The sequence below is a fragment of the Sinohyriopsis cumingii genome, chromosome 4, assembly GCF_028554795.1.
Source record: "Sinohyriopsis cumingii isolate HCF-2022 chromosome 4, ASM2855479v2, whole genome shotgun sequence".
Classification (NCBI taxonomy): Eukaryota; Metazoa; Mollusca; class Bivalvia; order Unionida; family Unionidae; genus Sinohyriopsis; species Sinohyriopsis cumingii.
The window spans coordinates 32,227,498-32,255,380 of NC_142964.1; the positions used below are offsets into that span (position 1 = coordinate 32,227,498).

The 27,883-nt window shown below is 33.8% G+C and overlaps 2 protein-coding genes across 12 annotated transcripts in view; one reads left to right on the forward strand and one right to left on the reverse strand.

Moving 5' to 3' along the window:
- The window catches only part of LOC149800886 (FERM domain-containing protein 5-like), a 209,419-nt gene extending 200,504 nt beyond the window's left edge, over positions 1 to 8,915 (reverse strand). For all 5 annotated transcript variants that reach the window (XM_089954940.1, XM_089954939.1, XM_089954942.1 and 2 more), the window contains exon 1: positions 8,602 to 8,915. In XM_089954940.1, coding sequence (XP_089811066.1) covers positions 8,602 to 8,700 — 99 coding nt within the window. In that variant the 5' untranslated portion in view covers positions 8,701 to 8,915. The remainder of the gene's footprint in view (positions 1 to 8,601) is intronic.
- Positions 8,916 to 8,945: 30 nt separating this feature from the next.
- Positions 8,946 to 27,635, forward strand: LOC149800890 (gluconokinase-like). Of its 7 annotated transcripts, none has more exons than XM_089954944.1 (6): positions 8,946 to 9,110; positions 14,576 to 14,606; positions 16,095 to 16,199; positions 20,962 to 21,048; positions 22,030 to 22,073; positions 25,074 to 27,635. In XM_089954944.1, exons 1-6 carry the CDS (start codon positions 9,073 to 9,075, stop codon positions 25,579 to 25,581), a joined length of 813 nt encoding a protein of 270 aa, XP_089811070.1. In that variant the 5' UTR covers positions 8,946 to 9,072; the 3' UTR covers positions 25,582 to 27,635. The 7 variants fall into 7 exon arrangements, with proteins under 7 accessions (XP_089811070.1, XP_089811073.1, XP_089811071.1 ...); XM_089954945.1 differs by lacking the exon at positions 8,946 to 9,110 and adding an exon at positions 9,117 to 12,886; XM_089954947.1 differs by lacking the exon at positions 16,095 to 16,199.
- The last annotated feature ends 248 nt before the right edge of the window (positions 27,636 to 27,883 follow it).

A 27,883-nucleotide genomic window follows, 5' to 3' on the forward strand; every position in this document is an offset into this window, starting at 1 on the left:
GTCAAACAAAAATTAGTATTTAAAACTTTTCCATTAACCCACTACAACTCATGGAAATGACAGGACTTTATTTTAAAGCCCTTCAAGCTCTCTCCACCCCAAAAGCAATAGATGAAGAAATGAAACTTCACGTGATATGAATTACACCTACATCTGGAAGATGTGACAAGAGCCCTTATTAAGGATTTAGTAAACTGGATATTTTGCTCCCGTAACTGAAGCTAACTGAATGTTTCTTTATTAAAATTCAACTGGATATGTTGTGAACAGCACAAAACATGAACTTACTCTTCTCATAAAGGCATTAGTAATGCTCTTCTGAATGCATCACACACCTCACTGAACAAGATTAATTAAATATGTGTTTGATATCGGAGAGTTCTCCACAGTTCACAGTGATCATGTACCATTATTTTTTAAACATACACAAACATTTTGAACTTGTATCAACATCTTAGTTTACACGGAGTAAACATGGTCGGTGGTTATCACAGTAGCAATATACACTTGAAACCTTTGATTAATGGCTTCAAATGTTATTGTCTTGTGTAATTTGAACACAACAATTTCTTTGTGCTTTTAGTCATTTTGTTGGTGCAAAATGTGCAATTTATGCTGCTTATCTAGACATCTGTGCAACAATATAGCCGTTGGCCTAATCATTGAATGTCAATACCGATCAATACAAGAGGAAGGCATGTGCTATCTGCAAGAGTTAATTAAACCTTCAATGAGAATCTTTTTTTTTTACAAGGCAATTATGAAAATACTTTGATCAGTGCCAAGCATCATAACGTGTGGAGAAAGAACAAGGCTACTCCTCTTAATGACACACTACACCATCCCTGCCGGGACAAAGTACCAGTATTATTAATTAGACTGGATTTTCAAAACATGAGATGAAAATGCACAATTTAATCATGGAAAAAAACAGACTATACCTATAAAAAAATTAAGCACTGAAGGATACCTTTATTAAACCATTATATTTATATAAGCATCAATGAAATTAATATCTCTCAACTACTGTACTTTGATGCAAACAATGGGTAAAAGCATCGAAAAATGGGAATAATATGCAACTACAATAAACAATTTAACAGTTATTAATGTATGGAGATAGGAACATCATGTATTGCCATGCACATGAAACATTGCAATATGGGTTGTTTTCACAGATGGCACGACTGTACATGCAAATACTCACAATGCAACACATGCACATTGATTCCCAAGAAACCTTTGTCATCATGTTTATTCAAGATAACAAATTTATTTAATCATCGACAAGAATATTTACTTTATCAAAATAATACATAGATTATACTTGAAACTGAGTGCCCCTATAGAACAAAATATAAAATAAAGCTGGAAATTTCCTGGCTTACATCAAAAGATGAAATAGTGATGTTGAACAACAAACATGCATATTGCTATCAAACAGAAATGCAATTATTTCCGACAAACAGATAATATTGTGATCTGAAAACAACATTTTGCATAATGTTCCAAAGACTCATCTTGAAAGTGAATTTCTAAACAATGATCTTTGGGATACATTACGAGTTATGGAATTAAAACTTAACAGCAGGTGTATTATGCCAGAACTTGAATGTATAAATACTTTTTGTGAAAGCAAATGCTTGTGCCAATGAAAGCTAACAATTCAAAACCAATTTTAATTAGTATGGTCAAATACTGTATTTGTGATAGACATGTTGGATGGAAGATGACAGTGCATTCCACACAACAGCATTGACACTCAGTGTGGGATTGTGTGTATTCTGCAATATCTTGTATTTTCCAAAGGTCATGACCCTATGTGCCCCTCCCATTATAAAAATAATGAAAAATACACTATAACTTTCATAAGAGGATATTCAACCATGACTGTTGGTGCTAGCAATGGTCAAGGTCACAAAATGTGATTAAAAACTATAAGATGGCAATGAATATCCATTCTGAAAACATCAGCCAGGCAATGAAAACATTGTGGCAGTGTGTAACGGCTATTAGTTCAATGTATTTTCAAGGTAAAAGTCAACCCTAAGACAAGGAAAACTGAATTCATTTTGAGGTTGAAATAATGACAAAAGATATCAAACCTATGGAAATACATACTTTGTCATTTTATTAATGATTTATTAGGGTGAGAAGTTAATTCAGACAACATGGGAAAAATAAACTGTGGCACATAATGTGTAAAATGAGAGCAAGATCTGTAACAGAAGATTTCATGGTGCAGCTCTTTTCTGATTAATCCAATACTCCAACATGTTATGTTTTCATGAATAAGATAAGCATATGACATAATCTGTATTGCAATAATGTAAGTGTTGAAAGAAAATGTAGTAGTGCAATGTAGACCATAAACTTCAGGAGGTAAAACTGTTGAAGCAAATTACATTATCACATTTGTTAGGTCTATTAATTACACATAGTACTACTGCTTTCCTTGCCCCCCCAAATCTGGATAGTGGGGGACACAGTGCCCCCTGTGCTTGGGATTGTACGTGCAACACAGGCCCAATGCATCAGTTTGAAATTTTGCCCTAAGTATAAAACACTATAATCAGTACCATATAATAACCTCTGACATTCTTGCCATTTGAATAGACTGTGACATACCATGCACCTGTGCAACATGCTAATCATGAGAAGATGCAAGCCTGTGGAACTGTGTTATAATTCCCATCAATTTCAGACAATGATCAAATTTTTAACTGACGCTAATCGAGATAATATGAATTTAACAACTCTTCATAAAACTAATATGGCAAATCAGCTGTAAATAACTAAAAATCAAAAATGGCTGACTCTAAGGAAATTCACTGGGTACAACAATCATGTTTTTGATGTATGCTACTCCATCTAATTCACACCCTGATAACTTGAAATTAAGCTAACATCAGAATACGTGTTAAAAAATTATAACATGCTCAGAAATAATAATAATAATAATATCCATAAAAGAAACGAAATTATTTTTAGTTGCAGTACTGTTGCTATCACAGATTATTCACCGACTATTCTTACTGATGATGTCTTAAACATTATTAATATCAATATTATTTACAGACTGGTCCCTATCATATTACAGAAAACATGGAAGGAAAAGAAAAGTGTTTAAATACCAATTCTCAATGGTCATCATCATTTTATTCTTTTATTATTATTTGTAATATATTATGATTGTTACTATTATTAGTACAGTAAAGACTGTCTGGAATGACCAAACCTTCAGCCAAAATACACCATTCCCTCGATAACTCACGAACCTGCTTATAATGTGGTGTCAGGCATGGATCAGATTTTTTAAAACCAGGAAATACCCCAAAAACTGATCCCCATTTGTTGAACTTGAAGAAAATCGTGATCAAAATTGGTAATGGAAACATTGATTATCACTCGTTTTATCATCGAATATGACAGATAGGACCTGGAAATTTTGATCAACGCTATGAAATATCAAATTTAAAAATAGGCCATACAATTTCTTTTACATTTTCTTTCCAAACAACATTCCTAGTTCACCGCAATTAATGATATGTAAGGAAATTTCAATCAATGAAAATGTCACTTATGCAGAGTGGAGGTAGTACTTTAATAAATAAATACAAATTAAATTTTAAAAAACTATCAATTGCAAGTTGTGTTCTAGTTCTATCTTTTAAATATTTTTAAGTGTAATCATCATAAATGCAATGTGTCCTATTGTAATTAAATGTAAAGTGCAGCAATCTACCGTAACAGCTATGTCAGTGAGCTTTTCTCTGAGAACCTAATTAAGTGCCGATCATGTTTCGATAACCGACTTCTGGAAGTATTTGTTATACTGTTGCACTGAATTAAATAAAGGAGGTGAAATAAAATTAAAGTTAAAAGGCACAAAATACCTACAAACTTAAAATCTAGAGGCCCCGGTCACATGTCGGGTGAACTCACTTCATTTGATCGATCAAACACTTACAAATGTTATTGTGTAATAACATAAACTATCTTAAATTAACCGACTCTTTCATAAATGTGATCAAAGATAACAAGGCAGCCAAGCGAAACAAATACTTCATAAAATAAAGAGCTTGATTTCACAAATACGGACCATTCTGTGCAAGTGAGTTTTAGAGAATTCTTGAACTGACACTTTGAGATATCCTCAAGGATGATAAGAAGTTTCATTTTTAATTCCAATGAAATGACATCAATACTGTACTAATTTAGCAATACAAAAATTTAGTTTCAACGTAGACGATTGTATCATAAAAAATCTCACTTGTTCTTTTTTATAAAAAGAATCTTGTTTGGTGGTGTATCAACAGTGAGTCTAGTTCCCTGCTCTTCGGACTCCCGATTTGATAGGGTAATATTAAAAACCACTACGGGAACCAGACTCATCAACAAAACAAAAAGCAGTGATGTGACGCAAAACACAGATTTTTCACATACACGTGATGGTTGTTGAAACCATCTTTCGTATGTTGGACATTTTGAAAATAAATGTCTTTTAAACAAAATAATGAACAACATCATTAAAAAAAGCGCATTATTAAAAATTATTATCAACGTGATTGTAAAATGAGGATTCAATCAATAAACAGCCCAGTCCCTAACACCACCACCACCCCCAGTTTTCTTGATGTCAAAGTTGAGTTTTTTTCCCAATTTTTGGAGGTCCCCCTGTAACTCACGCCTCACTTATAGTGCATTCTATGTTGGCAAACCTTGTTATGCGCGAGTTATTGAGGGAGTGGTGTTTAATGGTATCTCGAGACAGGTGGCATCTTAGAATGGGTCACAACACTATATAATCAATAAATCTGTGCATGGAGATCCTGGTCTCTCAAAACAGGTGGTGTCTCAAGACAGGTTGTAGTAATAGTCAGTCAGAGCAGCAGCAGTATTAGGGTTATCAGTTCCTAGTCAATTATAGAAAAAGTACATGAAACAAAAGGTTCAATCAAAGTAAAAACAGTGACGAGCCTTTAATACAACGGTCCTTTCAATTCAGTGTCAAAGAATATTAATTGTATCTTTTACAGTGTATCCCCAAGGGTGAACAAATAAGAGTTAAAAATATCCTTGGTGTCAGAATTGGAAGTGAGGCTAAGTAAAAAACAAACTCTGTTATCAAAATGGGGGGGGGGGATTAAAATACTGGAGGTCCCTGAAGCACAAATGATGTTAATGGGCAACACTGCCTTTATTAGTTGCCACCAGATCATAAAAGGTTCAAATTTCATCAATATCAGTAGTTTTACGACTTCGCACAATTCAAGACCTCAGTAGATCTGAAGGATCAAAAGATTCAAGCACTAGTGATACACGAGTTTGATAATAGTCAGGGGATGGAGCAAACAATTGTCAGCTCCATCAGACATGCTGAAATTTAATTGGCTCTCTGCTACATCAGAAAGAAAAACTGGAGTATTTAAAGTCATAAAATGGAGGGGGGGACTTTAAAATAAAACTCATAAAAAGGCATGTACTATTGCCATTTTAGCAACAAACTAATAAAATATGAATAGAAACTTGCTGGCCTTTATTCCTGTGTGCTATAAGAGTGACTTTCTAGAAATATATTATTGACAGTGCCCAGGCAGTTTGGATGCCAAATCAGGCCTACCTCACCAAAGAGTGAGTGTGTGTGTGTGATTTGCATTTTCAACATAGCTTTAACAATTTTTCAGTCATATCACTACAATGTCTGCAATGTGGCAGTTTATAGTGATGTCTAGCACTGGGGCATCATGCCGTAGACATGTAGAATGATGTCCCACCCAGTCACATTATCTTAACACCAAAGCAACCAGTCCTAACACTAATCTCTTAATGCTGGCACGAAGTGAGGCAGCTGTTAGTATAATTTTTATAAGTCATTGGTATGAATCAGCCGGGGATTTAACCCACAACCTCCCGCATCCGAAGCAGACACTCTAACCACTAGACCACCGGAGCTGTCACCAAAGAGAGCCATACCTCATATTTGTCCCGCAAAACAACCATCAGAATTTGTAAAAGTCATTATGGTGACAGATTTATCTCGGGGCTCCTGGTGAAAAACAAGGGTGTCATGTTGTGCTTGTAAAAAACATTAATTCCATATGATAATAAAACGTTACAGATCAGATGTCTTCAATGTCTATGTTCGGTTAACCACTGCTGTCAACTGTCATTTTTCTTATAACCTACTTATGAAAAATCAGCAATGTAAAAGTTTTTCATAGCTTGAGTGTCCAAGGCTAGGCTAGTTATGGAAGGTCCACACAACCTTAGAACACTTGAAGTCCAATACTATCATCTGATAGGATGCAATGGAAGTGTTTACAGAAAGTGATTACTAATATTTACTAATGGCATATAAGGACAAATGCACTTAATTGTTAGGAAATTCTATACACAGTTCAACAAATTCAAACAGTGTACTTACACTTAAATTACAGTTACATCAAGCCTCTGATTACATGACATGTAAGATAACGTAGAGATAACAAAATAGCTAGAGGGCACTTCAGTTGGGCAGAGTGCCACCATTTTACTATTTTTGTACAGAGAGGGTACCCCTCTTTATGGGGCTCCCATTCTTTTAACTTTGATTGGATAATTTCATGAATAGCGGGAACATTTTACCCAATAACCTGCGCAAAAGGAAACCATTTGGCTTTTCTTTTAAACTATATGTAATTGGTAAGAATTTGATATGGCTCAGAGAATATTTTCATGAAAAATCCACAAAACATGTGGATCATGGAGGGTTTCACGCAGGAGAGGTTTTATTTATGTATCTAAATATAGAATTTGCCAAGACTATTGAGATACCTATCTTCGTTTCGTGGGAATAGGGTTGTATTATAACATACCCCATTTCATTTATAAACGGAAATGTGTGTCAGTTCTCTCCCTTGAACACCCGGTAGAGGTAGCAACAATAGAGTCTGACATTTTATCAATAAAGTACAATGAAATCTGTGACAACACGAAACCACCATATCAGCATAATAAATATACATATATTTATAGTACTTTAAGGTGATTTATTGTAAGGTACATTTCTGACAAAACTTCAGATGCCTTTGGTATCAACTATATACTCAATGAATATAAATATCATTGCTACCTCTACCTGTAACCAGCAGTCTGTTTTTATTATTACTGCTACAAAATAGTATAAAACCTGCTTGATACCTTTGATATGAAATTAATGTAGTAGTAAAAAAAGATTAATACAAATTTATACTTGTAATTTCACAGATGAGATGTGATTGTTTTCTGTTTGAAGAATAATACACACACACACACACATAATAATTTAACAGAAACTTTTTAAGTTTGTAAGGTTACTCACAGCTCAGGCTGTTGTAGCATTCATACCCTCTGCAAAAACATCTTTATTTGTCTGATTTTATTGTTATTTTACACTGTTTAAAAAATAAATTAATTTTGTTATGACAAAAAGTGCCAGCACAATCCAAATATGCAATAAAGCAACTGCAGAATAAATAAATAAATAAAAATAAAAAGTATATACCGTACTGTATTTAACTTTTCACAGGAAATATTAGAGAAAAATAAATATTTTTATGTAAACTTTCAGTCATATAAACAATATTTTCAGATGAATTAGTATAAAACAAATTCTAATACAGGTAGGCAATTAAAAGGAATAAATACCTGGATTGTCTTCTTACATTGTCCTAAGTAAGGAGGCAGATGCTACCAATCCCTTTTGTTTTTCACTTTCACATGAATAAAAACAAGCTTTACACATAATATGGCTTTTGGATTGGACATACACTAATAACTGTAAATTCTGAGTAATTAAAGCTGCAAATTCTGGAGTGGCAGAGGCACATTTCCCCAAAATTTCCTTTTATATAACACATACATTTGTAAATTATGCCTCAAGAACAGTCTGGTTATATTCTCTAGTGACTGCTTTATTAAATAACCAAAAAAAAACTTTCCATTACTGGATTTGTTTTCAATATATACACTGTACAAAAATGCTAACTTTTTGGCGATTTTTTTGTTGTTGCAGGCAATAAAATAAGTTGTTTGCACTTGCTATAGGCAAAAACCATGAAAAGGAGTATACTTTATTTGCTAATTTGTTTTTTCTAATGCTTTGACCTTCTCAAAAATACCATATTTATTAACCTGAGATATTTTAAATTTGGCCTGTTATCCCTGGATAACGTTTTCTAATATTTATAATTGAACTATTTCAAGCTTCCTAACTTTGATCCTATCCCATCCGTTAGATATATAGACAGTTGCGACGTTGTCGGGCCTTCCCATTCCAAAATAACTATCACAACATAAACTATAACATGGGCAAATTGAGTCGCATAAAGCTCGGACTAATTTATAAACACGCACTAAAATGACATTATGTTACACTTCCTATTTACAAAAAATTGTTTTATGTATTTTCAGGGAAAATCACCGGTAACATTTGCTATGTTGATCTCAAGACGCAAGGCCTACACACAACCTGTCACGCTTTAACGACCTGCAACTCTTTCATCTTGTGGCTAATTTTGTGCAACCAGGTATGAAGCGAAGGATTATGTTTAAATACTGTTTGTGAGTGCATTTTCTTACCGTAAAATCTAGCTGGATCGGTTCAGAATCGTCCAAAAAACGAATCGTACACTTGTATTCCGTTTGTAGATCACTTTTGCTGCGACTTTTCCGAAACATGGTTATGGTTGCCTTCGAAATTCACCTCTAAACCTACCGGCCCGCGATATTTTATCTGTCAACCGCCTCTTTGCAATCTGTTTCAGTCACATGACTTATGCCAATCACAGGTGAAGGTCACGGGCACCTGTTCAGTTATCAACGAAGCGTGACCGTTTATAATTATTCAACCGTACAAACAATGTTGTTTCTAAAGTTCTATTAATAAAGAAGTTTCATTATTTGGACACTTGACGTGAAAATATTATGATAATGTTATGCACTAATCAACTTCCGGTCCGCCTCGTTTTGCCGAAGATAGACATGTGCCAAATGTGTGCCGTCCGCAAACAAACATTTTGTTGATATTTTTGGGTTCTCTAAATCAGAGGGATGATTTTGGTGATTATGGGTGTCTGTGGAAGTGGGAAGTAAAGTTTACTCATTTAACTCTACTGCATCTATAATATATTTAATTTGATTATATATCGGAGTGTTTATTGTATTATAGTTGCTTTCCCTTGCATATCTTGTCGGTAATGAAATTACTAAGGTCCCTACACCTAACATCGAATGAACGATGTCCAACTATAGAAGGAAAAAAAAGGGTGGGGGGCAAAGGTCAGAAAAGAACTCGGACTAATCGCATCATAACATTTTCCAAGCAACAGAATGTAAATCATAAATTAATATTTGTAAAGAATTATTATTTTGTAGAATATGGATGATTAATTAAAGAAAAATCATTTTTTAATATTTTTTATATTGTGATTTATTTTGAATTATTTGCTTCCGGTCAATTATGAATAGTACCAAACCGCCGGTGATGGAAAATATTTACCTTACACAATCTAGCTGAGAATTATTGTGTCCTTTCAAGCCTTGCATATTTAAAAGCAAACTTTGTTCCGTCAGCGAAAACTTTTGTAATCTGGAATTCGTCAATGGCGAGTGCAATGTTAAACTTTTAAAGAAATGTAGAGATTGAGCAGCCTCGTATCATAAAATGCATGCAATCTGAATAGACTATTTTTTTTATTACATTCCAAACTAATGCAGTCTGAAAATGGCTTTATAATATTTGTGTCAAATTGATAGTTATAATAATTATTATTATTCAAAATATCAGCGCTTTGACTACCTTTAAAAGAACAGTTATTTTTTTGTATTATCAGTTATTATTATTATTATTATTATAGGAGATAGAAAAACAATATACAGAATTAAAATAATACTCAAAATATTAAACCAGTAATATTACAAATGATGCCTGATATTTTTAACATAAATTTTTAGTTAAAAAAAATTATTCAGATTTTGAAATAAAGAAATGCTTTTAATAATAATAATTTATGTTTATCAGATGTTTACACTTATATTCAGGAATTGTTTTAATAATAATAATTTATGTTTATCAGATATTTACACTTATATTTAGGAATTGTACATTATTTGCAATAATAATAATAATAATTTCTTCATTACATATGAATTAAAAATATATGGTCAGGACCCTTCTGTTTAGGGTGCATTATTATGCAGTGTTTTGCATATAACATAAAAATGATAAAAATCTGCAATCTGCTTAGATGACATTTTTATGATTTAGAGTTTGGCATATTTATAATGTAGAAAATTTTAATAATTTATTTTTGTGTCTCTTTATTATAGTTGAAGCCATCCTGCATGGTGCATACATCTGCATCATGACCATGCACCTTAAAGTAAACTATTAACTACTGTTTTACAATATTATTTTTATTTTATTTGTCAGTGATTTAGTGAAACAAATAATATAGTGTCATCTGATTATTTTAATTCCTTCTTCCAATTAATTAGGAGTACTGACATTTTAAATTCTACTTATGAATTTTACAAAATTATCATAAATCCATTTTTATTCAGACTGTATTATCTTGGAATGTATGACAACTAATTAACCAAAAAATGATTAAGTAATTTATTTAATAATGTTTTGCTTTAAAATTGAAAATGTAATTAATTAAATTGGAGCAAAAAATTCTTTTCACTGATGCTATCATTGTCACTTTCATAAAAGGTGAAAATGGAAGCGAAAAGTTAGCTCTACTGGTCACAAACCAAAAGAAATGACTATTTCCTATTGTTTGTTGTGGTCCTTTGTTTTCCATCTATCATCTCTCTGTTAGCACGTTTGTTATCACTACTGATCTTAAACTGCTTGGATTATACCACGAAACATTTATGTATTGTAAAATGTGTGGCTGATTTTCTTTTCTTCCTTTTTGAAGAGAAACTATTCTTGGTTTCCACTATCATAGGCTATATGGTAGCCCTATCCAGCACACAAATTTTCAAATGGGACCCAGCCATTGGTACAGACTTGCACATAGCAGACCTGATAAGGTATTTTAAGCTGCAAAACTAAAATCTCACTCACTGTGACGTTTGCACGTATTGGGGTGGGGTTCTTCCAATATAATTTAATTAAATTATGATGAAAGTTCCACCCTGGCTCGTTAGGTTAGAAAGTTAAATTAGTGACGAGATAGATTTACAGCTCTGAGCCCCCAGTCAGCAATGCCAACAGTTAAATTATAGAGAACACGAAGATGAAATTCAATCAATAACAATTTAATAAATTTGATAATTTAAAACGATAACTTCCAATCACTTGTCTTTCCCTCGACCAAGTGACAGCCTAATTCATCCCGTGATTTACAGTGTGAGTTCGATTTTGCCCCTGTCCTTGCATCTACTCATCTATTTCTTCACGCTGATTCTTCCTTCTTTCCGTTCCTCTAACTCCTCCTTTGTCTCTGTTTCCCTCTCTACTATCTCCTCCTCCAACTTCGCTCCCAGACTTCAACTTCTCCATTCTTCTCCTTTCCCTCTCTATTATCTCCTCCTCCAATTTCGCTCCCAGACTTCAACTTCACCATCTTCTCCTTTCTTCTCCTTTCCTCTGTCTCTCTATCCGAGACCACGGGACAAACTTAAACTGGTCTGTCCCTCAAAGCTTCCTGTGAAAAACCACAAGGCGTTAACATATGTTTTATCGAATCTCACCTCACACTATATCGACAATTAATCATCAGATAGCTGTCACTGTTTCGGCCACGCATGCATACACATCGAAATTCCCACACCACACTTCTTGCAGGGTAAACAATGGCGTAATAACACAGTATCAGCGAATTGTTATACAGACATCAATACATTGCGTCACGTCAGTATATACACATATATATTTAATCTCATCGTACTACAATCTGACAACAATCAGACGCATGCCTGTACATTACAAATATTCAACAATGGCAAAATCTATAATCATATGAACATATGTGTTAGTCTACTATAAAATACCCACATAGCAAAGTACAATATTAACTCTTACGACGGCTGCAAGCTATATAATTCTTTACAAATCTCAACTCATTTCTTCAAAATATGCAAATATATTAACAAAACAAGTAATTCTTCATACTACGATTCTAGTAATAATAAAGTATACATACGACCTACAATTAAAATGCAGTCGCATTCCACAAAGACCAAACAAATATCCTACTGACGTTATTTGAAGCTCTCTACTTAGAATTTCCTACTCTAAGATTTTCCCGCCAATAACGAATGGCTATTTGGAGTTACGCTAACCTCTTCTCTGGGTAATTTCTCTCAGCGAACTAACTCTTGCCAGGAGACGTGGGGATATCATTCTACCCAAATCAAGGTCTCCCCCCATCTCGATTCTGATTGGGTGGCGCTGTGCCCCTGTCCAATCGTCTTAGCAGCCAGTTCAACCTGTCTGTCTGTTTGCAGGGGAAAGAAGTTAGGACACTCCCACTTCTTCAGGCAATTTCTTTTGATCTTGGGAACATTTCGACACGTAGGTGATAATTGGCTGCCTGTGACTTCGCAACTCCGATGTCCGGTTCTTCAATTCTAGCCACAACAATCTTACGTAACGGATTAGTGCTAGCCTTCGGCAATGTTCGACATCAGACAATGGCCCATCAGAATTACCTTGATTATACATGTTTCAAACTGGGCTACTCTGGGTCGGGGTAAACATGACACTCATTAATGCTTGGATGGAATCTCTCTTGTGTCTTGATGTGTTCTGGAATATTACAGTACTCCTATATCACCTTATGGGAGAATGAATTTTCATCACACAGGGTATTTTCCCTATGAAAAAGAGTCAGCTATGCAAAAGCAACAGGTAAGTATTCTGTGTTACATCATTAAAAGTTTTCCTTAACCCAATGCACTAAGTAGTTTAGGAGTAGTAGTGATAACTTGTGTTAATTGACAGATGTTGGACAACATGGACAGATGTACGTTGGACAAAATGCCATCCTAAAAGAACTTATAATGTATGACCAGTAGAACTAATGACACAATCACCCACGTTAACTTCCCTTTGTGTGTGAGCATGTGTTTGTCACTGTATTTATCTTTGCTGATTTCTGTTTTATTATAAGTATAATATAATATTTTGTTGGCATAAAAGAGTGAAGGTCATGATTTACACAAAAACTAGATCTTTTGAAGCCAAGGGGCTCAGTCTCTCAAACTCGCCTTCATTTTTTGGCAAATTAGAAGTATTGATTTAATTTTACAAAGTTTAAGATGGATATTATTGTCTTCACATTATGACATATGTTGAAGCATACTTTACTAAATCGCAAGTGTGTTACTGCATTTGTTTTAGCAGTAGCGTTAGATTTAGACATAATACGAGGCTTAAAATAAACATTTGAAAATACTGAATTTCCTTAATGTTTTAATTTAAAATGTTGTAGCGATAGTATTTCCAACAATTTCAAATTTCGAAAAGACAGTATTTCCACAGATAACTTGATTACGAACAAAATGATTTAAAGTGACTATATTCTCAAGAATCTCTCTTCAACAAAACTGAAGACTTACAGGTTCTTAAACCAATTCTGAAGTCAGTTGTTATTGTCCAGTCATGATTCTAACATTGGTTCACATAATCTTATATTGCAAATTTTTCAGTCATAAGGTATTGTTTATGTGTGCTGTACACTCCATTCAGCTAGTGGCATTTACCACACTAATTGTCAGGTTGACAAAGGGTCAGTTGGCAGGTTCTACCATTATCACTAGCAAGGAGTGATAATCCACCACGCCTTTTTTCACCTTTGGCTCTGTGTGCCGAGATTTCCTCGTTTTTCACAAGCATTCATAAATAAATGTACACCATCAAGAAAACAATGGAACAAAATGTCTTACACATCAATGAAAGTTACTGTTTTATCAATTGAGTAGTGTGTGTGTGTGTGATTTGGATTTTTGACGTAGCTTTTAAAACAATTTCAGTCATATCATTACAATCTCAGCAGTGTGGCAGTCTATAGTGATGTCTAGCACTGGGGCATCATGTCGCAGACATATAGCATGATGTCCCACCCAGTCACATTATCCAGACACCAGGCCAACCAGTCCTAGCACTAACCTCTTAATGCTGAGCGCCAAGCGAGGCAGCTGTTAGTTCCATTTTTATAAGTCTTTGGTTATTCAGTAATGACTGCTTGAAAGTGAAACTTTGATGGTCTCAATCAGACAGCATTAAAGATGATGTTTGGTGACAATGGCAAGAAAAATGTACTTGCACTCAGTGATTGGTTAAGAAGGTTTATGCATATTGATGAGAAACAAGGAAACCTGCACAAAGACAGAAAGAGGTGATAAAGGAGTGTATTGGATTATTGCTCATGACTTGTGACAATGCAGACTCTGTATAGTTGGTTATTTCATATGCTATGGCACAATACTTTTTGAACTTACTGCAGAATGTTCAGAATTTGTATGCAGTGTATGATATTATGTTTAGGACTGCATTGCATAGAAGTCATATGCTCATTAAAGCTGCTCTGTTTTGCAGAACAACTGTTGGAGAAGCTCTTTCAGCAAAGGTATTTTTTATATTTTTAATATGTTTATAATAAACATTATTGCACAGATAAATAACTTATTTTAAATTCTAAAAGTTCCTTCTATTCAACTTAATTTTATTTATTACTCTCGTGTTTAAATGATTGCACTATTGTGGACAATTTTTCAGATCTCAACTGTGATTTTCATTGCTGTTGTAAAAGTCATGCTGATCATGTACATGTTCAGTACCATTTCAGTTACATGTGCCGTGTTTTAGAATTTGATTACACGTACCTTTAAACGGCCATTATTCACTATTTGGATCATCATATATCCATTTTTCTTTGGAAGCCCATTGTTTACACTCCCCGATAAACGTATGGCAAAACTCAATGTTAAAGTACATGAACATTTTTGGACAAGGTCAACCTAACTGTGTAATCCAGTACAAGCTGGATTGAATGTAGAGTGTTGAGATGTCACAGTGAAAGCTACACATTGAAAGCAAGCATTCGTACTACCTATATTATGATGATTGACCCAACATGCTCTTTTCTTGACCCAGCTTAATACCAGGCCACCGTTGTAAAAGTCCATAGTAATCAAATATTTTTGTCTGGAAGTGTCTTGATGACATTTAATGGAGAGCATTCAATAATCAAGATTGAATAGACTCTTATTCAACTATATTAGTATTAAATTGTAGAATAACAGTTATTATCTAATTTAAGATGAGTAAATGCACCTACATGACATTGACATATGTTGTATATGGCTGATTCAAGGTGGAGAATATCAAGTTATGATATCCATCCATCTGTTGTTTTTACACAATAACTTGAGTTGTCCTCATCTACAGTTACCATACTTTGTGGATGGCTTGCATTTTGTGTAAGGAAGAACCAACTGATTTTTGGGTCTAAGGGTTATGGTCATTTGCTGAAGGAACTAAATGGTTCTTGCATAATAACTCAAGTTGTCCACCATCTAAAGTAACAAACTTTGTGAAAGACGACTTTATAGTCTTAAATTAAGTAACAGAATAAGCTAAACCAACAAGCTTAGTGAAATAAAACAAATTTAATTTTCTAAGTTGTAAAATTAAAATTAAGGAGGAACTTGCAGTATTGTGAATTCAATCCCAGATAGTCCTAAAAGTTGTATCACTGGTCCAAAGTATAGAAAGTTCCGAATGAATTCCATGTCATGAATGTTTTGATGTACCAGTAGTTTAGAATGTGCTGATGTGCTAACAGTCTTGATGTATCGCAATATTAACCAAAATATTTTTGAATGAATTTGCAAAATTCCCAGAGTACTATTTTATTCAAAAGTCAATGATCACTTTGTAATTCCAATGAATAATTTAAATAAATCCTTTCAGATTATAACTGAACACAACTAAAAGACTGATATTAAAATAATAAACAAGAATAGGAATAGGAATTAATCACTGTGTACTTCTTCCCTCTTATATACGTCCATCTGACATGTCAAATTATATCCCCACCTGACATGTATTGCAGTACTTCAAACCATCCAATCAGGAAATTGCTTCAAAATATGCACAGGTTCACTTCCTAGAATCTTCTGAGGTCATAATCAAGGCTGGGTATCGAACTCAAACCCAAGTAAGCATCCTGTTTGTAGCTTATTGGTGGCGCTATACAGTTTCGCATTTTGCATAGGGTTAGGAATTTAAAGAAAAAGAATGTCCCCGGCTTTCCTCACTGGTTATACTGGCTATTTAAAAAAGACCTTGTATATCTTAGGTATAATGCAAAGAACCTTTAATTCCCTTTATTTTGGTGTATGATTGATGGGTGTACTATGGGTTATAGAGTATACAGCTTGGCCTTACTTCAAATGTGCACCTTTCAAAAAAGTGCTAGCTCTACTTGGTCATTTTCACTTCCTGAACTTCAGAGGTCAATTGTATAAAAAAGAGCCGATAACTTTTTTTTACATTTTATATATTTGGTAATTCATTCATTGCACTTTCAGAAGCTGGTATTGTCTAGTCTGGCAAAATTCATTTTCCCTATTTTAATAGCTGCTATGTATAGTGTACTTTAGACTAATTCAGACTGATTTTTTAACACAAGGGAGCAATCATTTTAGTTAGCAGTGTGCTTAAATCATGTAAAATTTCCAAAAGTACAATATCCAAAAGAAATATCATCCACATTACATTAATGTAGCATAGAGGTATGCAAACATTCTCTCCACTGTGCATGTTTTAAATGCGAACTACTTCACCTTACATACGTCACTCTCTCAAAAGTACATATTATCTGGTGAGCGCCACCATAAAGAAGATGTAGGTATTATTTTTTTATGATTTAATTATGTTTATATGGCTGAAACATTTAAGTCGCAAGCATCAAAACAATCCTTATGAATAATTCTCCTGCCTTTTTCCCCACAGAACAGTATTTATGAGTGTCAGAGTCTCTAACAAGTCCAGCCTAACCCCCCCCCATGATAAAAGTGAGCCATTTTAAGAATGCACATTACATTTTGTAAACATAGCAACCAATGTTATGCTGAATGATAGGAACATGAAACTAGCCAGAATTATTTCTGAGATATCAACAATGAATTTTACAATTAGAAAAGGGAGGTAACTCATCAGCTTCATAAAGGTCAAAGGTCAAAGTGCAAAATATTTGCCTATTGTTTAATATGGAAGAAGCGAATTCACTTTCTCATCATTTATTTTTTTATTTCATTGCAAATAAATGAAAAGAAACATTTTCACCATATATTTCTGTCACTTATTGCAACAGTTTTAAATTTAAGTTGACTCTATTCCTATATTCTAAGTCTTCTAATTTCCCCATAATTAAGGTCACTACTCACACAAACATACCTCATGGCAAATTATGTAAGCAAGAGAAAAACGATCATAATTAGCTTATTTTCATGCTTAAATGCAATATGAATGTACCATTTTATTCAGAACATCATACATACTTATATGAAAATAAAAAAAAATAATTGCAAACATTTTTTTTATTTTCTTTAAGGTGGCGCTATACAGTTTCGCATTTTGCATAGGGTTAGGAATTTAAAGAAAAAGAATGTCCCCAGCTTTCCTCACTGGTTATACTGGCTATTTAAAAAAGACCTTGTATATCTTAGGTATAATGCAAAGAACCTTTAATTCCCTTTATTTTGGTGTATGATTGATGGGTGTACTATGGGTTATAGAGTATACAGCTTGGCCTTACTTCAAATGTGCACCTTTCAAAAAAGTGCTAGCTCTACTTGGTCATTTTCACTTCCTGAACTTCAGAGGTCAATTGTATAAAAAAGAGCCGATAACTTTTTTTCCATTTTATATATTTGGTAATTCATTCATTGCACTTTCAGAAGCTGGTATTGTCTAGTCTGGCAAAATTCATTTTCCCTATTTTAATAGCTGCTATGTATAGTGTACTTTAGACTAATTCAGACTGATTTTTTAACACAAGGGAGCAGTCATTTTAGTTAGCAGTGTGCTTAAATCATGTAAAATTTCCAAAAGTACAATATCCAAAAGAAATATCATCCACATTACATTAATGTAGCATAGAGGTATGCAAACATTCTCTCCACTGTGCATGTTTTAAATGCGAACTACTTCACCTTACATACGTCACTCTCTCAAAAGTACATATTATCTGGTGAGCGCCACCATTACCTTAAAATAGAATTTACAACCATAGACAATAATTAGCTATGTAATGCATATTTTTTTATAAGTGATCATTACAATCAACAATCATGGAAAAAATTAAACACAATAAAAATATATATAACAGTAGTAACTCAAGTTGTCCACCATCTCCAGTTACCAAACTTTGTGAAAGATTTTTACTTGGGGCAAGGAGCAGCTGTGTAAATCTCAGGGTCAGGGGTCAAGGTCACTGAATGGAGAAAAATGGTTTCTGCACAATAACATTAGTTCTGCATCACATACCTGGACCAAACTTTGTGATTGACTTGTACTTGGGGTGAGGAAGAAGCATTTAGGATTCGGAAGATAAAAGGTCAGGGTTATTAATGAAAAAGTGTTTTGTGCAAAATAACTCAATCATCGGCAGTTACAAAGTATTCTGCTTAACTTGTTCTAGGGGGATGAAAGAATCCTCTCAGGATTTTTGTCAAAGATCAAAGGCCAAGGTCACTGTGACAGCAAGAAGAAAATTGTTTCTGCTCATTAACCTTACTTCAGCACCACAAAGCTGAATCAAACTTTGTGAATGGCTTGCACATGATATAAGGAAGAAGCCTACTGAATTTGGGGTCCAGAGGTCATGTTCACAGTGATATAAAGCTTCATTTCTAGAGTTTGCACCTTCATCAAAGTTTCTGGGGAGCTTGCACTGAATATATGGAAGAGACCTAATAATTTTGAGGTCAAAGGTCATTATCATTGTGGCTAAATATCCAGGAGTTCGTTGACTAACTTGTGTTCTGGAGGAAGTCCCTTGATATGACTTTGTGGATGACATGTTTTTAGGATACTACTAGTATAGAAACCTATTTTCTGGGTTGAAAAGGTTCAAGGTCATTGTCATAGAAAGTTGAATAAGAAAAGAGCACATGAAATTTGGTGCATTTACAGTACTCTTGTTATTAGTCAGAATGCTGATGAATTTTGTAATTAACATATTACCTATACATTTTTCCTCAGCTGTTAAGTGAACTATTATCAGTTCAGTATAAGAATTGTTTGGGTACATATACTTTTTTTAAAATGAAGATATGCAACATGGTTCATGGATTATGGGAACTTTATGTGTTATAGATCTAATTTCTTTCACATATAACACAGACATTGGGGCTGTAAAAATTAAATTTAGTATCATCAGTGATATTCTAATGTTCTCTGTACATGAGAAAATGTGAAACTAATTTTTAAAATGGGACATTTAATTTGTATTAACACAAGTATGAATCGGTGATTACATTCTTTAAAACAAATCACATATCTCGTGGAGGGTAACAAACAATATGCAACAGATCATGTGCATTTACAATGCTCTCCAGTAATGTTCCATACTCTCGTTATCAAGAACTGTTATGTTCGAAGGATAAATTAGGTCCTAACATCAAGGAAAAACTTATTGTTTGAGGTTGATATTAATTTTTTTTTTAAAATTATAAATGTATTTATTGTCTTCTTTATTGACTTTACCAAGACTGGAGCTGTACCTTAACTGACTGTGTGTGATATGCTAAAGCTGTGATGTTGAATTCACTGGTACTTGGCCCATATTGGCAAGCCAGTAACTAAATAATCTCTCACCCAAAAGGTTATTGATGTCATTTTGCACAACAGTGACATCAATTCTATGAGAGTTGGTTTGGAAATTTTCCCCTGAAACCTTACTTATTGGTTGGTACATTTGCCTAAGCACAGTGCATCATGTGGAAAAAAAGATTTGTGATTCCATACTTTTACAAAAGATGGAGGATGTAATAATTAATATGTAGCCTCAAGAGCAGCAGAAGTGTGATGCAAACTTTGGTGAACAATGCTGACTTGCTTAAACAGCTACATTTTTTTAATATGGGTTTATAATATTGGTAACTGTAAACAAGTGTCTGCAAGTGACAGAAATACTAAGAATTAACTGCCAGATTTTATCATGTCATTGCTGAAAATTTGGCAATAGAAAACAACACTGATTAAAATCCGATCTCCACTGTGAGGATCTGATTTTAATCAGATTGTGCAAAACAACATCCTGATGAAACAAAATTTATTTGTCGTATATCTGTCCCTTGTATAATAGCTAACTGAACCTAATTGTAATAAGTATCAACCAGTCATAGTTTGATTGAATTATGTCATTCACATTACCACCGACCCACATTTAACTGTCACCCAATAGCCTGTAAGATACAGAGAGAAACCATGTTGACATTCCAGTAATTGACATTTTGATTATTGTATATCATGTACATGTTCAGAATTTTTTAAAAATTATTCAGATAATTTAGCACATTATGGATTGAGATCTGATATTAAGTACAATGCTGGTCAGTTAGGGTTTAAGCAGTTAGATTTGTTGATATCATTGGTAAACTGCATAGCAAGTAAAAACCAGTAGGCTAGACTGTCATGTCTCTGTAGAATTTATAAATCAATTTCCTGTAATGACATTTTTTTTAAAATTCATTTGAATTCATAATAATTATCAGATATATTTTATGAAGTGTTCTTGGACTTGTTTGACCATGCTAGTCAAGTTGTTCATGGCTAGGTTTACATTAGTCTTACAAAGATATTGCAGTTGTGTCCGTGGCCAAATCTATTAACAAAGACTAGACATATGCAACATAAACCAGTTTTAAAATGTATATACCGCATAATTTTAAAAATATGATAATTTGTTTCAGCTAAAATGGAGTTTCAGAGATGCTGACAGTTTTCATTCTGAAGAGAACAAAGAAAAGATGTCCAAGGGACAACCTCTTACAGATCAGGTATATTATACTAGACTCATTTACACCACTTGCACCCAAACTATCAAGTTGTAATCTAATAAATATCAAAACTTTGAAAAAATTTGAAAATTTCAAAAATGGTTTAAAATGTTGGGACCTACAGTTCAGTTCCCATGAATTCTCACACGTCATATTGGGGTGGAGAGACTATGGAAATGAAGAAAAAATCCATCCACATTCTCCATTCTTCTTATGATGGATCTGCTACAGAGAGCTGTGCATACTACTAGCACATTCGATGTGTCACAAATGGCCGTCTTGAAGATCTCGTTTTTGCTACTTTTGAATGTATGTTCATATCAACAGTTTTCACTAAAATACTTCTGTTGATGCGATCATAAACGAAAATTGACAATCTGACATCCAATATGCCCACAACAGTAGATAATTTCAAAATCCTGTTATTGCAGAAGAATATCGGAGATAGTTTCAACACTCTACAGTTAAGAGGAAGAAAATGATATAAGCTGGAATTCTTTTCAATTCTTTTTGACTAGCTGAGTGTCAGTCCCTTTGAGGGAATCTTGCTTTAGAGATTGAAGTCACAGTTCCAGTGCATATTTCTATAACATAATACTATAATTTCACATCTAAATCACGTTTAGAAAACTAATACAAAAATGGAAATGTTTATTTCGGGGGGTGGGGTGGGGGGCTATCATATGTAACATTTAAGCAAACTGTTGTTAAAATAAACAATGTTTCACATTTATTCCAAAAAGGTTGATATTACTTTTGGTAATGTTTGATTGTCTATACCTTTATAAAATGCATTCCCTGTAATTTTGCATCAGTAGTGTGGGGGGTGGACATATGCATACATACATACACATGTACATACAAATACAAATACACATACATATACACACATACATACACACATACATACACGTACATACGTACATACATATATACAGCCTTCTAATATCAAAGCATTTAACCATCTTGATTTTCTTTCAGGATAGGTATCCATGGTTATGTCGCATCCATGATCATATGGCAACGTAAGTCCAAGCATGAAGCGCATATTTCTCTAGTGATTACTTAAATGGAACCTAAAAAGTGTGAGCTTAAGTGATTAGATTGATAAAATTTACTCAGATGTTATCTTAAAGTTTTAATCTTGCAGTGTGCAACTTCTTTCAGGGATACGACCAGAAAAGTCACTTAAAAACCATAGTCAGTGATGTAAATAATTTAACCAGGTATCAAGTTGCAGGTTTCCACATGCCTCATTCACCTGAAGGCTTCAGTGAATATCATATTTGCCAACCTATAAGTCGATGCAGAAATTTAAGTTAAATTCACCAATTTTGTAAATATTTCATTCTTCATCCATATAATTGTAAGTCGATGCAGAATATTAGGTGAGGCCAGATGAATGTCTTGGCTTCATCATTTTCACTAGTAACTTCAGTTTTCATGAATATAAAAGGTATCACTGTATGCTATTCCAGATTACTGGCAATTTTGAAATTATGCTAACGTGCCTTTTCCACAGTTTTGTTTTAAAGAGAGAGTGAGAATGTGTGAGAGAGGTTTCAGGACAATTGTAATTATTCAGTTTCCTCATGATTGTGAAATTACTCATCTACAATGGCAGTACTATATTCCATTATCAATTAATACATCTGAATAAACAATTCCTTTTGTGTATGTTCCTAGGTGTGTGTATTTATAGAGGGAGGTGAAATACAGCCAATTTTTAACTTTCTTTTATGGATTATTTTATCTATTAAAACACCTTTATTTTAAGCAATTGCACGCGTGTCTGAATGTGTTTTATGAACAGAAAATGCCTAAATAAAAGTACCATATTTTTCAAACTTTAAATTGATGTGGACCATAGTTCAGTTACCTTTTGATTGTGATCTTGTATTCAAGGGCAATTTTATTTTCCATTATCAATTGACACCTCGGAATAAACAGTTCATTTTTGTTTAAATTATGATATCCATTGTCATAAGAACTGCTAATTAAATATATGAAAGCTTTGGACAGGTCATTCCAGCTGACACCTATTTGAGGGTATGATTTGGCAGACAGATCAAATTAGTCAGGCTACCAACACGGAAATGTGACTACCCATAGGATATTTTGAATATGGTATCGTGTAAAGGCAAGAAATGCCAGGTGCTTATTTATAGAAGTTTCTCAGCCAGTGACACCTTTCGTTCATGGTGACGGAAGTATCAGATCAATTCAAAATAACAACTAGCTTCAGGAAAGATGAAACCAAATGCCACCTAACTACAGGAAGTGTAAATGCACTTACTGATAAAGGATAATATTTGCTGGAAATGGAGACATCCTTGTAGTAGCAAAAAAATAACACAGCAGCATGCTAAATGTTCATTCTTGGGATTTAACCTAAATGGAGTCTATATGGATATAAATATTGTAAGTATTTAAATATAAATTATATATCTTTGAAACTAAACGAGTATGGTACGTATTTTGATAGTTTTCATTTACAATATTATTGCTGTTTTCTCTCTTTGATAAAACTTATGCTAAATGGTGGCATAAGGTACAAAATGACATGAAATAGGGAAGAACTCTCATCGGAGTGCATTTTATTTTGATTATGAGGTGAAAGAAGGAAAATTTGATGGATTACCTGTCTTTGTCGTGGTTATTTCTTTTCTAACTTGTCTACTCTAATGCACATATATGTAATCAAATTTAAACAACATACATTACTCTCTGCTTTAGCTGAAGTATATCTGATGCTTGTAAATTTAATACTGATAATCATGTAAATATTTTAAAACCCTTCTCAATGTCAGGTCCTGTAATTTTTCATACACAACCACTTCCCCCAAAATTAAAATTACTTTTTGTAAACATTACTTTTTGTACAATGAATTTTTAAAAATTTTCTTTAAAGCAATTTGAATGACATGATCCATAGATAAGTTGATTTAAAATGAAGCATAATCTTCCTCATCTTTGCTAGGCAATTTTCTGTGTCAAGCCTATCTACACCTTTCGGACCAAGCAGATATTTCTGTGCTTTGGGTGTGTGAATTTCATTGGATGCGGCGGCAAGCCACCGCATCCAACCAAAATTGAGTTGCTCAAATTTGAACACTGTTCCTTCATGATTGAGGCCAGGGAAGCACTCAACTTGAATGGACAATTTTCCAATGCCGCTTTGTGTTTGTACAAATTCCTTTCTCTCAAATACACCAGTAATGGCTTCTCTCTGGTATGTAGTCATACTTTTGATGTTAAACTTACAAAGTATCCTTTGGAAATCAATTGCCTCCACCATTTTCGGTCAATGTACAATGCACTGCTGTTACATGCTGTTGGTTAGTTGGCATTATATGCTTAGGGCTACTCATGAAATCCAAAAGGACAAAGCACTGAAATATCTGCTCGAACCGCCAAGGTCTAGATAGGGTTATAATATCAGAACCTTGGCTAACGAAGATGAGACTTCCTGGTTAAAAAAAGTATTTGATTTTCTGCATCCTGAAATACTTTATTTTGTGGCCACTAACTTTTAAGGTCACATACTTGCAAAACATATGACAATTACTTTAACTAAAGTATTTACCTGGATAAACTATTACTATGTCCAGTACCTATTTTGACCCCATAATATACTTCTTACTTAAAGTGTAGAAACTTTTTTCCTCTTCACATTACTGTAATCTTAAACTTTGACTTTTGGCCCAAAAATCTAAATGTTTCTCTCATCTTAAATGTATGCCATCTATACAGTTTCTACAAGTGAAGTAATTCCATGGTAATGGTGCATGGTGAGAACATGATTTGTTGCATGGAAACAAAGAGATCAGACATACAGATGGACAGCATCATAAGATGTGCCTTATAAATTTTTAAAAAAAGGCATTATTCCTATTGTGGTTTAAGCAAAATTGTATTTACTGAGCTATAAGAAATGAGTTGGATTATAATTCTGCATTTTTTAAAATTATTATCTCTTTCTTCATGTTTCACCTGAATAGTATTTATTGCTTTAATTGTTTCAGATTAATTAGGAATAAGGAGTCTGGAATAGTCACCTGCTCTGCCCTGAAGAAAGAATATCGTAACATATTATTAATTGGTAGCGCAGCTGTGGAACAGTGTGATGATGCTTTAAGTAAAGGCATCCATAATACTTATGCTAACAAATCAACATTCCAAACAGATGAATGTGAAAATAGTCCAATTACTGGGTCAATATCAACATCAGCCACCTGTAAAAAATATGAGAAAGGTGTTTTACCTACTGAAGTCTCATTACCCCCACCCATGCAGCCAGGAAATATATTTGGTCAGGTTTTGTTCATACATCTTACAGGATCTGAGAAGTTGTTAACTGAAAGATTAACATTGAGAAAGAACCATTTTATGCCAGCATCGTTACTGAGATCACAGTTAGAAACACTCGAGGAGTTGGACACCACTGAGAATGGTATAACAGTGTCAGTTGACAAACCAGTTGATCTGCTGGTACAGGATATAATAAAGAGGCTTGAGCTAAACCAGTCCTAGTGTGATACAGTCAAGATCTCTGAACCTGTAACTAAACTCAGAGCTTCACAAATGTTAGTATGTATGTGCAGAATCCTTAATTGAGAAGATCCTCATGTGGGTTAATTTTTAGTTTTAATTTTTAATTATTCAAGGCTATTTCACAATCTGAGGTCATGTGTTTCCAATTCATGGGAATTTTAATTTCAGCTAGGGACCAAAAGTGCAGAGTAAGGAATATTCTTTCAAGATGGTGAGAATAATGTCTGGTCATCGTTATTTTATGCAAGCAGCATTGTCTAATTTACAAGTAGATGAAGCACTGGTATAACCAGTCAGTGTTACGTTATGATGAAGCACTTGTATAACCAGTCAGTGTTACGTTATGATGAAGCACTTGTAGAAGCAGTCAGTGTTACGTTATGATGAAGCACTTGTATAACCAGTCAGTGTTACGTTATGATGAAGCACTTGTAGAACCAGTCAGTGTTAGGTTATGACGAAGCACTTTTAGAACCAGTCAGTGTTACGTTATGATGAAGCACTTGTAGAACCAGTCAGTGTTACGTTATGATGAAGCACATGTAGAACCAGTCAGTGTTACTTTATGCTAGCATTATCTAATCTATAGGTAGATGAAGACTTGTAGAACCAGTCATTGTTATTTTATGCTAGCATTATCTAATCCACAAGTAGATGAAGCAATTGTAGATTATATATTTATTAGATGACTGAAGCAGAAGTGTGTAGTTAACCTGTGAAGCTGGGATAATATTTTAAATATCCAGATAGTGAAATGGTTTGCTTAAAATGGTAATTTTCCAAGTTCTGGCTTACTTGCCTGTTTGTACTTGTAATTGCTGATAACTTTGTTAACAAGAAAACAATTTTAACGTCATACAAGTTGCTAATAGAGTGTAATGTATACATACATGTAAATTAAACATGGTAATTGGTCTGGATCTTTGTAGCCTTCCAATGAAATGCATGCTTCATAAACATGAATTCTACAGAATGTTTCTCACCTGCAAACAGATCTAATGTATTTTGTTCATGCATGACTGAAAAATCTTCAATGCTGAAGATTAAAAGTGAAAGAAAAACATACTAATGTCCAACTTTGTGCAGACAATGCCAATAGACTCTCCATCATGTGCATTTGTATTGAATGGTGAAACCAATTTTTCCAAGTAAACTATGTTTCTTTGAGAATACTTACCCAAACATAACACCTTAAGAGAACTTGCAAATCAAGCCCTCCCAGATACTACCTTTAGCTGAAGGGAGCTAAACGTTTTCTGCCCGTCTGTGTGGCGGTCTGGCAGAGTGGTCTCCCTTAGGCTGTAAGGATTGGCACATAACCTACTGGAGTAAAATTTAGCATACTCTATAGGACACACGGTACTAATTCAACTCCAATAGTAAAAATATGGAAACACCATCATATTCAAAATTCAATAACTTTAAATTTCTGAGTGCTGATGGTGAGACCAATAATTCTCCATGCACATCTGACCTTGGTGCAAGCTTATGTGTGGAGAACACCATATGAGCCATGGCATTTTGTTTATTTACATGTGTTATTGATTCTGCACTAAATGAATCCGGTGCTACTTTCATTATTGAGTACTAATGAGTCAAGCCCGTAAAAATACTAAAATTGCATCAGTAGAAATTTGTCTATATTTTTTTAAAATTACATATAGGATAAGCTCTCAAAAGATATTTTTACTAAAATTTTAATTTTCATTATTAACCAATTATGGACCACCAAACCCGTAAATACTCTATTATTTGTTCACCCATTTCTAGACTGGTTCACAGTTCTTCCGTATAATTAGTACCGTGTGTCCTATAACCAGATTTAAATTTTCTAGAAAAAGTTGTGTTTTACTTATTGATATTGGAGCATAATTGTAAGAAAGAATTGGCCATGCTTGTGCATGGATAATAGTGCAATAGCATTTTATGTGATACCAATGTCTATAGCTAAATTGCATCCGCATTACATGTTGCTGTGTTGTATTGTACTTATTAGTGGCTTATTCTTGTTATTAAAATAATTGTTTTCTGCCTTTGTATCTTCATGTTATCTTTCTGTGGCATGCATGCTACACAAAAGAAACACAAGCATGCTGACATCAGCAAGTATGACATCACAGGGTATCAAATTACATGACACATTGTATTTTCATCTCTCACTGGCTATAAGACAAGTTTTAAATGTTTTAAATTTCAAAATTGCATTTATTGTCTTGCTCACTCTCACAGAAATAAGATACAGTGCATCCCTATTTACATCAATCAAACAAAAAAAATAAGT